Consider the following 13,590-nt stretch of genomic DNA (forward strand, 5'->3'; position numbering starts at 1 on the left):
CAGGATCTTTGTATCTATATTTAAAAGGGAGATGGGTCTTTAACTATCTGGGTTTTTGGGGTCTGCATGTTCTTTTAGTATGAAAATATTTTTGGAGGCATTGAAGTGAATATCATTTATGTTGTTATTTATTATATAGTTCAGCACATAGTATAGTAGTTTAGCAATTTGGGGGGGTGAAAGTTTTATAAAATTCTGATGTAAGTCCATCCGGTCCTGGAGCCTTATGTTACTTTAAATGTTTAATCTTTGTGCTTATCTCATTGATGGAAATAGGTTCCATTAGTTTTTTTGTTGATCTACATCTAATTTAGGGAATTTTAGTTTATGAAGAAAATGCTTCCTATCTTCCTTAGAGGTTTGCAATGTTTGTTCTCCATAGATTTGAGAATATATTTGAATACTTTGATAATTTCTTCATTTCTTGTGTAGTTTTTGTCCTTGTAATTATTTCTGATATATTTGAGGTGGTTTTGTGTTGAGAGATGATTCTGGCCAAGGTTCTGGATGGCATTTGGGCTTCCTCTGAGTAATTAGCTAACATTCTTACCTCATAAAATTACAGATTTCTGGTTTCTAACATATAGAGGTCTCTTTGTAGTTTTAGGAGATCAACTTCAGTTTGGCTATTAGGGTTATTTAGTAGTTCTCTTTCCAGTTGTTCTATTTTCCCTTTCAATGTATACTCCTCTTTTAGCTGTTTTTTTTTTTCATAATATACTGCTTTTTGATGAATGTTCCTCTGATTTGTGATTTGGCTGCAGCCCATTCTATGTCTATTGGGACCTGGGATCTGGAGATATTTGCAAGGGCTGTCTTTAATATTTCTTCAGCTTCTTTTATTACATCTGTTTTGATGAGCAGGTTAGGATTCAATGACCAGTTATGACCTCTATTAGCTTAGTATAGTTTTTTCTCCCAGTTCATAAACAATGTGACTTTGGAATGATCTGAGAAAAATCTAGTGTATAACTGTTGTTGGATCCATGTTATTGAGTATGTCTGAGATTAAAAAGAAGTCTATTCTTGACCACATTTTATGGCACTGCGAGTAGAATGTGAATTTCTCTGACTTATTCTCGTTATTCCCTTATTTAAAAGGATCATATAGTTTAAAGTCTTGTTTAAGTTCATTTAGAGTTGTTGTGGCTTGTTTATTATGTGTTTTAATTGGTTTAGATTTGTCTTTTTCTGGGTTTTGATATATGTTCCAGTCACCCCCAATTATTAGGTAGTGATCTTTAAGTTGGTTTAGAGTTGGGTAAAGTGACATAAAGAAGTGATGCTGGTTGCTACAGGGTGCATATAGATTAAGCACCATTATAGGTTTTGGTAATCCTGGGTTGGTAAATGTTACATAATACCATCTTCCCTCTTTCTCCACTTTAGTCTCAAGTATCTTGTCTTGGAACTGATTTTTAATTATTGATGTTAGAGATTTATAATTCATCACATGCCCTGTTTGTGGAATAAACTCCATTCACATGTCAATTCAATTAACACCCTGTCTACTTTAAAATTAGACTTGAAAATTGGATTGGAGGATTTAAACATAACAGTTACAATATTTTTGACAGGTATGTGGCCCCAAGATTAGTATGAATCTATGAACCTATAAGTAGCATATTTTTCTACCACAGCATTTAAGACAGTGTGAGTCAAGTGTCTATGCTTCTTTGTTGTTGCATTTTACTGAAGGAGAACCACATTGCTGTCTTTCAGTTCTTGGGAATGCAAAGTGATAAATGATTTGTTAAAATGGGTAGCCACTTGTGTCACTAGACCTCCTCAAAATTGGTAGTCACGGGTGTCACAAAAACTTATTTTAATTATTTCTGTGTTCTGTGCTAAGTTTTAATCAAGTTCTTTTGAGTGTTTTTGTTTTATGTTTTAAGAGTACTTTGAGAATGTTGTCCTCTTTAAATGGTTTGTTGAGCAAAGAGTCATTCCTTAAAAAAGGCAGCAGTTCTCTAATTTTTCACATTAAGCCGTACCTGGTTACAAAAAATTGTGTGTGTGTGTGTGTGTGTGTGTGTGTGTGTGTGTGTGTGTGTGTGTGTGTGTGTGTGTTATCATGCTAAAATTAAACAAATGCATTAAGTAGTCCAATAAAATGAGTTTGCTAAGCTCCACTGGATAAAGTTTGTGGTTTATTTACATATCTTCCCTGTCTTTCTTTTTAGTGAGATGTATCAAGAACTTACACACATACTTTGCAGTGAGACTATACAAGTCAATGAAGGTAGGTACAAGAAGTCTTCCATTCATTGCTTTATCACTATTATTATGTTTCTAAAAGACCTGGCCTTGAAATGTCATTGTTGTATTATTGTATCATTGTCACTAGTACATGAACGTTGGTTATACTTTAGCACATTAGTTTATCTTTCATGCTATGTAAACCTCCATCCTCAGATCAGTTTATTACAGACAGCAATCCGTTTACAAAGCAATTAACAAGGAGGCACAGAGTATAACAGGTTTTCTTTTATTTACTGAATGCAGAAATTGGGAAATTAGGGAGACTAAGTAAATGACATATAGCTCTACATACACATATAAGTGTGTATATCCATCTGTCCTCAACTCTTTTTTTACCATTTTTGCACATGGGGTCAGGGTGTCACTTCAGCAGTGACAATCATCTCCAGTCAAGGTTATATATACACACAGAGTAATTTACTAGTCAAGTGAAGAGACCATGGACAGCTTAGTAAGTGGTCCTTAGACTACACCTTCAGGGATGAATGTGACAGCCACTTTCCAGCACAAGGAAGCCATGTATCTGACTAGATAAAGTTAATACACAGCAAGGCTCTTCATGTTAAACTTGCTTACATTGTACAACAACAAAGTTCTCAGTAAAAACTGTTGAGAGTCAGGCCTTGTGGCACAGCCCCTGTCATATGTGTGTGGGTCAGTAGTGACCACAGCCCCTGATAGGAAAGTAAAGAAAAAAATGTTACAAAACTGTAATATTATAATGAGACCATAATGACCACGGTGAGTCAGAGAAAGAGAATATACAAGTAGGGATCATTTTATAAAAGTCCACTGTATACTGAACACATTCCCTGCAACCTTAGTTTGGGCACTTTATCTCCAAATATCCTGCTACACTGAGTCTGATAATCTTAGCAAATCAGAGGAAGTATTAAGGTGAAAAGAGTTAGCCATTTCCATGGACTCTTTCCAATCTTCTTTGCAAAATCAGGTCTAGGAAATGAAGCTAGCAGTTATTGATGTGTCTGACAGAGCTATGCAGCTGCATCACACTACAAAGGATGCAGCTTTTAGACTGGATGGGTCAAGCACCAAATCTTATTCTTATTAGATTTTGCAGAATTATTACAGTGCTAAGTTAGTCAGAAAAGCAGTCCCCATATTCACAGGCCTGAATGGAGAGATGATGCAATCAGCAAGAAAAGGAAAGTAGTATTGCTGGAACTGACGTCACCCTCAAGTCTTGGTGATCACCTTCACCTGGTGGACCCTGTTTTTCACAAACTCTCACCAAGACTGCACTGATATATAGACTATTTTATATAGCATATTTCATGGAGAGATGTGGGCTAAAAATAAAAAAGACAGCTGGGTGGACAAGTTCCAGGATAAAAAAACTGCCCAATCCTGGTGTGTTCACTGGTGCCAGAGCTAGAAAAAAAAGGTCAGTGTAGAATCCTCAAGGCGCGTAAACATTCCTACAGTAGGATTAGGCCATGGTCAGGGGTTGAGTGGCCCTCCTGTTGTAGAAGGAAATAGTAGCCACAAAAACTGCAGAAACTGGTAGGTCAAAAAGAGCCATAAGGATGACAGTGTGGACTATTGAGAAATTAGTAAGAAATATTAGTAAGAAATTATGTATTGTTAATACAAGAAGCCAAGAATTTCCAAGTTAATACAAGAAGCCAAAAATTTCCAAGTAGAAGATATTCAAAAATATTATGAGAGAAATTAGAGGAAAGAAAAATACTTGCACAAGAAAACACTGTCAAAAGCTTCAAATGCAAATTTGTATTCATTAATACAACAGATCCATGAAAAACATTACATAGACAAAAAAGTTTGGGGCTGCCTGGAAAAAGAGGTAACATAGGTAGTGTGAAAATATTTCTTGAAAAACTTAAACAAGCAAATAAGACTCCTAGTGAAGTCCTCCAAGGCTATCTATAAATCCAAATTAGCTACCTCAGCTAAGGATAACCACAAGGCATTCTTTAGTTACATGTGTAACCTCAAAGGTAAGGCCCAGATTTGCTCTGAACTCTTAGTTAATGGTACTACATATATGGAACCTGTGGATATAGCAAACCTGCTGGCTGACAGTTTCAGTGAATACTTCACTCCCCTGGCCCCACCACATATACCCCAAAGCATCCCTAACCCCTGTCCCCCCACCTGTTATCTCAGAGGCGCAGGTCTTAAATGCCCTTTCCAAGGCCAAAAACACAGCCTCTATGGGACCAGACAACATCCCGGGCTGTGTTCTACATGGGTTAAAACAGGAATTAGCATCACCATTGAGAAGGCTTTTCAATCCCAGCCTAAGCACTGGCTTCGCCCCAGTGGAATGGAAAACAGATACCGTTATCCCTTTGCATCCATGGACCATGGGAACTATAGACCCATTATCCTGACGAGCCTTATCTGCAAGACCATGGAACAAATCATCATGGACCCTATTAACAAAGATTTAGGAAATGTCCAAATGTTTGACCCCATCCAGTTTGGCTTTGTCATGGGGAGATCGTGACTGTTAAACTTGGTGGACTTCTTTGAGACAGTCACCAAAGCCCTAGATAAGGGCAAATCTGTACATAAGGCCTACCTAGACTTAGCCAAGGCCTTTGACATAATTCCCCACTCAGGCATCATTGATAAACTCACCTAGCTGGGTATATATATATATATATATATATATATATATATATATATATATATATATATATGTTGCCAGGTGGGTTGCAAACTGGCTCACTGATAGAACTCATACAGTCAAAGTAGGGGATTCCACTTCCTCCAGCAGACCTGTAACCAGTGGTGTTCCACAGGGATCAGTTCTGGGCCCCCTACTGTTTGGAATCTACTTCTCTGAAGTACAGCCTAAAACTAAAGGACTTTAGCTGACAAAGTCTGCTGATGATGGCAAACTGGGAGCGATCTTTGAAACCCATAGTGATGTCAATGTCCTGCAAGAAGGTCTTATGCAGACTAATGACTGGTGCCAAAGTCATGGTCTTAAACTTAATAGAAAAAAATGCATTATCATCCCCTTCGGCAAAGGTGATGTTCCTGCAAACTAGCACATCAGTTATCAGAAAAATAGCAAATCAGTTGACAAGCTTGTATATCTTGGAGTTAGCAAGCTCATGTGCAAATGAATCCTTGACTTCTTGATGAACAGACCACAGAAAACATGTACAGCCAACAACACCTCAGGATGCATAATACTAAACACCATTGTTCCTCAGGGTTGTTTGCTAAGCTCTCTGTTGTTCACCATCCTCACCCATGATTGTTCTGCAAAATACAACACCAGTCAAATCATTAAGTTTGCAGATGATACTATGGTTGAGGGCCTCACCAAAGAGGAGGATGAAAGAGCCTATAGAGCCAAGGTCTACTCACTGATTGACTGGTGTGCTAAGAATAACCTTGACCTGAATGTCAATAAAACAAAATAAATCATTACAGACTTCAGGAAAAGGTCAACAACACAACCACCGCTTATGATAAATGGTGAAGAGGTAGAAAGAGTCAAATCTGCAAAGTTTTTTGGGGGTGCACATTTCAGAGGCTTTCTCTGGGGCTGTGAACACTGAACAGTTGGCCAAAAAAGCACACAAATGTCTCCACTTTCCCAGAAGGCTCAAAAAAGCACAGCTCCCACCTACTTTTCTCACCACATTCTACAGAGGAGCAGTTGTGAACATTCTCACTAGTAGCGTCACAGTTTGGTTTGGGAGCAGTACAATAGCACAAAGAAAGAAGCTACAGAGAGTGATGCAAGTTGCCAAAAAAATCATGGACACAAACTTAGCATCAACCTAGGATCAATTTGCAGCAAGAAGCATTAATTGTGCATCCAAAATAATTTGTGACCCCTTTCATCCTGCACATGGCTGGTTTATACAACTGTCTTTGGGCAAGAAATATTAGAGTATCCACTACAGAACCACCAGATACTTAAACATCTTCTACCCAACAGTGTTGAGACTTATAAACTCTGATACCAGCCACCGATAATTTAGTCAATAATCATTCACATTACGTAGCTCAGCTGAAAAGTGTGCAATATCATTTTTTGTTTGTTTTTGTTTGTTTTTTTCTTTGATGTAGCATTATATTTTCTTATTCATGTGCAATTGCCTGCTGTTTGTCTAATGCAGATGAACAAAGGATGACAATCTTAACATGGCAATCCTACTCTGCCATGCTGTTATGTACAGTATTCTTCTTATGATTGTCTGGGGGGGCCTGTGTGTTTTTGCTGTTATTGTTGGTTTATTTATCCTTCTGTGTGTCTTGTATTGAATATCTTCTTTAAATTGAAATGTTACACTGTTGTTCTTGTTATCCTTGCTTCCTTTGTACTCTCTGGTGAGCTGATACTCAGAATTTCATTTAGGCTGCACTTGCGTAATCCTAAATGACAATAAAGTTTACTTTGACTTGAATAGCAATACCCTAAGCACACAATCAGTGGTGAGAGATCTGGGCACACAGGTGGACAGGAAACTTAGCTTCAATCACCATGTCTCCACAGTGGTAAGAAGGGCATTTTACATTGCTCATCTCATAACTAAAGGCATTGCCTCCAGAAAAAAAGGGGTTATAACCCCCATGAAGTGTCAGTATGTATGTATACCTTTAAGAAGCTTTCCATGGGCTTGCACATGTGTTTAAATATTGAGCACATGTGAGCTAGTCTGCCATTTTGTAGCAAGCTGTCGAGATGTAAGCATGCATGTCTGTGTAGTCTGTCAGTTAATCCGTATGTTTATATTTTGTACTGCTGATGTGTTTCTATGTAATAAAGCATATAAACAAACTACCCTGCCTATTCATGTTCAATTGTAAACCAAGAAGAGAGACACCCCCTGTACTCTTCCCTCATCAGGCCAATAATAGAGCACAATGCTCCCTTTGGTATGTTCCTTTCCAAACAGCTGCAGCAATTGGAGAGACTACAAAGGTTCCTTACAAAGAAAATTCAGGGTCTTCAAGATCTGTCTTATGCAGATAGACTGAAATCATTGCCACATTATTCTGTATCATACAGACTGCTCAGAGGTGGCCTGTGCTTTGCATATAGAGCAATCTCTGACCCAGCTTTAATGGAAATGCTGCACATTCACAAGTCAAATAGCACTTGTGCAAAGGTCCTTAACCTGGTATGTGACATCAACATAACTTGCTGGAGAGACAGATTTGTCTTACAGAGGTTGCCCCTCTTTTGGAACAAGCTTCCTATTCATATTAAACAATGTCCCTCGTTGGCCCTATTTAAACACAATTTGGATGATTGGATGGGTAATTAGAAATTCACCCCAGGGGTTCCACCTATGTCCCTCTTGAACAGGGGCAATAGGTGCTGATTTTAGTGTCTGCTTGAACAAGACACCATTGGGAACACGAGTTGAACTTGGCCAGGCTTGTTAAGGCCCTGGGGCCATTAGGCTAGTAACCTCCTATGATCCTATGATCCCATGAATATAAAGAACAAAACTTAGAGATTTTTGAAAGGTATAAAAAAGAAATATGGACATGGGAAAGAAAAAAGAGATCTGATATGGTGCAATATTTATGCAAAGGAGAAAGCCTAACTAATCAATACAAAAAACAGGTCCAAAAATATTTGAAGAGAAATATAGGCAAAGGCATCCAGAAATGGAAAATTTCACAATATGAAAAATATGAACACAATGGGAGAATGTAGAACAGAATATTAGTAAGGTAGAGGTTAAACAAATAGCAACTGAAGTTATGGAATATCTGGGAAGGGAATGACTTAGTGTAGAAGATATAACATAGGGTGTGTCACAGCATGATGGAGCAATGAGTCCCCAAATTAAGGAGAAACTGGTGGCATGGGAAGCATCTGAATACTTACCACATGATGATGCTCTGGAGTCTGCAATAGGAAACCAGTACAAAAGTTCAGTTGGCATTGCACAGCAAGGGAACAAGCAACTCTGATACAGGCAATGTTGTAGAGTAATGGGCCAATGACTTCCAACACGAAGGAGCAATGGATGATGCAGGATGCAGCTGAAGAGGATATGTCATAGGAAGACATTCTGGAACTTTCTGTAAAATGCCTGAAGGAAACAGAGAGCAAAGAATGTGCCCTCAGTTTAGAAGAAAATTATCTAAAGACAGAGTTGCTTGATTTAATAAAGATGGACAGAGATATTAAGATTAATGAAAGAAATAGATTACAGAAAGTCAATAAGACACAAAAGTTAGAAATCTGATATAACAGATAAACATAGCAATCAAGACTATTAACAGAAATGCATGTGATACAACAGAAGTAAATAGGATTTATTGTTGTGCATCTAAGCCAATAACTGATAATGTCTTATCACAGAAATACAGACCAATAAGAGAAAGGAAGGGAAGAAATTAAATGCCACCATAGAAGCACCAAATAGAGAAAACTTTGAAGCAATTAAAGCAAGAAGTGTCACTGTTAGAAGAATATGGAAGAGGGAGCAGATCAACAAAAATACTTAGAAAGATAGACATGATACAACAATGCAAAATCTCAGAACAGACCAAGATCTGTTATGCAGTACTGAAAATAATAATCTAAAGATATCATCACAGGCAGAAAAACGTAGATGATATGCAGATAAATATAAAGGAAAAGCACAAAATAAGCAATTGACTGACAACTCAAAACATTTTATAGACAACTGGGAAACAAAACAAAAAGAATAGAAACGGCACCAAAAAAGAAGAGACACATTTTGGAGAAATATTTATGAAGACCCTATGGAACATAACAAAGATGTTAAATGGATATAAACAGACAGAGTTTATAATCATTTAGAGGAAAACATCCCAGGCTGCGTTCTACATGAACTACAGAATGAACTGGCATCCCACCTAAGTACCATGTTCAATCATAGCCTCACCTCAGGCTTTGTGCCCGCTGAATGGCGCACAGCAATGGTTATCCCACTCCACAAGGGGGGAGCCACCATGGACCTCAGGAACTACCGCCCCATTAGCCTGATAAGCCTGGTCTGCAAGGCCAAGGAACGTATCATCATGGAACTTATAAACAAAGATATCGGTAATCTCCAAACTCTGGATCCCACCCAGTTCAGGTTTGTAAAAGGCAGATCATGTCTCCTAAACCTGATAGACTTCTTTGAAGCAGTCATTAAAGCCGTAGACAAGGGTAAGGTGGTTCACACAGCCTATCTAGATCTTGCCAAGGCTTTTGACACCATCCCCCACTCTGGAATTATAGATAAACTCACTAAACTAGGTATAAATTCCTATGTCACAAGATGGGTTGCCAACTGGCTCACTGACAGAACCCACACTGTGAAAGTAGCAGACTCCAAATCTGACTTCAGACCAGTGACAAGTGGAGTACCACAGGGTTCAGTCCTGGGTCCTCTCCTGTTTGGTATCTACTTCTCTGAAGTACAGGCTAACACAGAAGGCCTTTGGCTAACGAAGTTCACAGATGACTGCAAACTAGGAGCCATAATCGAAACTCCTAACGATGTGGACATCCTACAAAAGGGCCTCACTGAGACAGATGCCTAGTGTCAAAGCCATGGCCTCAAGCTCAGTGCCAAAAAGTGCAATATCATCCCCTTTGGTAAAAACTCTGTACCCATGAACTACAACATAGGCAGTAGTATACTTAACACTGAAAGTGTGATAAGAGACCTTGAGACACAGGTGGACAGTAGTCTCTCCTTTGATAATCACATTGCCACAGTAGTCAGGAAATCCTTCTATGTGGCACACCTCATCACAAAATGTTTCTCATCCAGAAAAAAAGAGGTCATTGTTCCCCTCTACTCATCACTCATTAGACCCATTATAGAGTACAATGCCCCTTTTGATATGTACCTCACAAGACATCTACAACAACTGGAAAGGCCACAGAAATACCTCACAAAGAAGATTACCGGCCTCAAACAGATGCCCTATGCAGACCGTCTAAAAAAACTCCAGCTTTACTCCGTTGCATATCGCCTACTCAGAGGTGATCTCTGCCTAACATACAAAGCTATGTCAAACCCAGAGCTGTTGGACATGCTCCACTTAAAGAAATCCCAATCCCTCCGAGCTACACGGTCTAGGGACCTAAACCTTGTCACCACAATAAACAGAACATGCCGGAGGGATAGATTCCTGTCCCAGAGACTTCCCATACTCTGGAATAAACTACCTATCTATATCAAACAAAGCTCCTCATTAGCACTCTTCAAGAAAAATCTTGATGATTGGATGGGAAATAGGAAATTCACCCCAGGGATCACCTCTGTGGCTCTGCTCGACAGTGGCACAGGAAAATAATATTCTTGGGTGGCAAAAGCCAGGGTACCTTTTTGGCTGGGTTTGTATATGCCCCAGGGCCATTAGCCTAGTACCTACCTATGAAACTATAAACCTATGAACTCAACCATGACAATAAAACAAAGAGGTAACAAAAGAAAGTCATATGGAACAAAGGATCATTTGTTAAATAAAGCCATAATGGAAACTTGTAAAACAGGGAAGAATATAAGTATGGCATAGACACATTACAAAAAAGTATTTGACAGCAGTCCATATTCATGGATGAATGATTGATTACAGATGTATAAGATGCATTCTGCATTGATCAGTTACATAATAGTGACCATGAAATAGTGGAAAACCATTTTGCAGATAAGCCATAACAAAGGGCAAATTATTATCCCAGGGATAGAAATACAAAGGGGGATGTTTCAGGGTGATTCTTTCTCACTGTTGTGGTTGTGTCTTGCCCTTAATTCATTAAGCTGTTTATTTAACAGACGAGGTCTTGGTTACAATTTGGCTCCCAGAAAAGAAACATGCTTAAAGATTTCTCATCTACTTTTTGTGGATGACTTTAAACAGTATAGTTCATCTGCAAGTGATCAAAACTTTCTCAGATGATATAAGAATGATATTTGGACTTGATAAATGAACAGAAGCAATGTTTAAAACAGGAATTTTGCAGTACCAAGAAAATATCAGTCTAAGACTGGAATGTGATAGAAGGGAACTTGAACAGGAAGAACCGTATAAATATTTGGGAACTGATGAAGGACTGGCAGTAAAACATGAACAAAACTCAGTAAGGAATACTTCAGAAAACTAAAACTAATACTGGAAATAGCCTTGACATCTTGGAATAAGATACAAGCTATAAGCCAATTTGCTCCTCCTGTTTTAACACACAGTTTTGGTGTGATTTACTGGCACCAAAAGGTACTGGATCGGTTGAATTGAAAAACAAGAAAAATACATCATGATTATCAAATGGTATATAAAAATCAGTACATACCAATATTATATTTTCTACTGTCTGAAGGAGGTATGGGCCTCCTTGAAAAGACTACATGTATAGATCTGCAATCATGGAACTACATGCATACATAGATACATACCTACTGATCTCATCAGATCCAAACACAGTGAAAGTTTTACATGAGGACAGGAAGTCTAAGATTATCAGAAGCATTCAGGTGACAAGAGAGAATGGAAATTATACCAGAAGTAGATAAAAATCAGACAGCATCTGAATGTGGAAAAAAAACAAACAAACAAAAGAATGAATATAAGGAGAAGGATGAGATGAGAAGGAAAGAAATGTGGAAAAGGCATAAATATATTGGTAAGTATAGAGATCTCCTGGAATACCCTCAGGAAGATCAGGATTTGATATATGAATGGTTAAGGGGAGGTGAGTTGACACCAAAGGTTGCAAAGTTAGTAATGGCAGCCCAAGATAGTGGAATATGTACACATTGGTTTACTAAGTCTATTGAATTGTAGGAGAAACAGATAAATGTAGGTTGTGTAAAAAGGTATTAAAAACAGTCACACATCTTGTTGCTGGGTGGGATACACTCTTTGCAGAGGGCCTGTATACTGAGAGACGCAATAATGTGGTAAGACTGTTGCACTGGGGATTGAGAAGAATTGTAAACATGAACCACAAAGCATTAAAGAGAATGATGAAGTGGAAATCACGTGGGATCACCCATTGTCAACAATTCAAAAAATCGATGCAAGAAAACTAGATATAGCCTTCTTCTTCTTCTTTCAGCTTTTTCCGGTTAGGGGTTGCCACAGTGGATCACCTGTCCGCTCAAGATTGGCAGCAGAGTTTTATGGTGATGAGTTGCCAGCCTGATGCCCAACCTTCCACAGAAGGCACATGCACACACACACTCATGCCTAAGGCCAATTTAGAGAGTGTCCAATCCACCTACAGCATGTCTTTGGGATGTGGGAGGAAACCAGAGCACCCGGAGGAAACACACGTGACCACAAGGAGGACATGCAGACTCTGCACAGAAGGCACCCCAGCCAAGAATCGAACCGGAAAACCTCTTGCTGTGAGGTGGCAACGCTAACCGCTGCACCACCGTGGCCACCCTCTGTAAAAAGACAAAAGTAGCATTGATTATTGAAATTGCTACACCTGTCAATTACAGTGTCTCACCTACAGACAGACAGAAAGTCATGCAATATCAAGATTTGCAGGCAGAAACAAGAGCAGTGTGGAAGAAAGATACCCAGACAATTCCAATAGAAGTAGAAGCAATGAGCTTCATAAAATGACTACTCTGTTAGGACTAGGGATGAAAACAATGCCCTTTTTAAACATACAAAGGTTTGTTCTTCCTTTAAGAAGTTTTATTTTGCAATGTTGGACAATGTCCCTTTGGATTATGGAAAAATGGCATTATAGAAATTCTTTAGAGAAAAAAAGACATGTTGATAAATTAAATTACAAACAGATAAATTTCCAGGGCTCAGTGAAGCTGTTAATAACAAGTGCTTTTTTAAGAAATATTTTGTTAGGTAGGTGGATTCCTGCTGACAAGAGTTTTTGTATCATTTTTATTTACTTATGTTTTTACATGAAATGTAAAACAATTAATTAAATTCTGAAAAGGGTTTTTGAATGTGTTATTTGTATCTCTTTAAATGTTTTATTGGCATTAATTGACCTTATAATTTGATTGCTTTGCTGGTATATAAATTGATTGTTTAGTATGGATAGTTTATTCTGATGAAGTCCACTGTTCTTTGATGGACAAATGTGCTAATGGCATATCAGTCTTTTTATCCTGCCTGGGAGCTCCAGGGCTATGAAGTGATGCTCTTTTCTTAGCAGATTGAATATAGCTATAGCTTAATTGGAAAGGGAACATTTGAGGAGAAGTCCCCCCCCATTAACTTTGGGAGTCTACTCCACGTACTGTATACATCTGCTAGGTTAATCATTATTTTCCTTGTTGCTTATTCTTGAATTGTTGATAGATGTCTGTTTAATTGCTATTCTTTAGATAGATACATAGTCTGTAATGATAGGAT

At 38.3% G+C, this 13,590-nt stretch overlaps 1 protein-coding gene across 3 annotated transcripts in view; it reads left to right on the top strand.

Annotated features, from left to right (window-relative positions):
- ANXA6 (annexin A6) overlaps nt 1-13,590 on the top strand; it is a 779,963-nt gene that overhangs the window by 381,702 nt on the left and 384,671 nt on the right. For all 3 annotated transcript variants that reach the window (XM_044075649.1, XM_044075650.1, XM_044075651.1), the window contains exon 11: nt 2,184-2,242. In XM_044075649.1, the coding sequence (XP_043931584.1) occupies nt 2,184-2,242 (59 nt within the window). The remainder of the gene's footprint in view (nt 1-2,183; nt 2,243-13,590) is intronic.

The sequence above is a fragment of the Protopterus annectens genome, chromosome 6.part1, assembly GCF_019279795.1.
Source record: "Protopterus annectens isolate FY-2018-M chromosome 6.part1, PAN1.0, whole genome shotgun sequence".
NCBI lineage: Eukaryota > Metazoa > Chordata > Ceratodontiformes > Protopteridae > Protopterus > Protopterus annectens.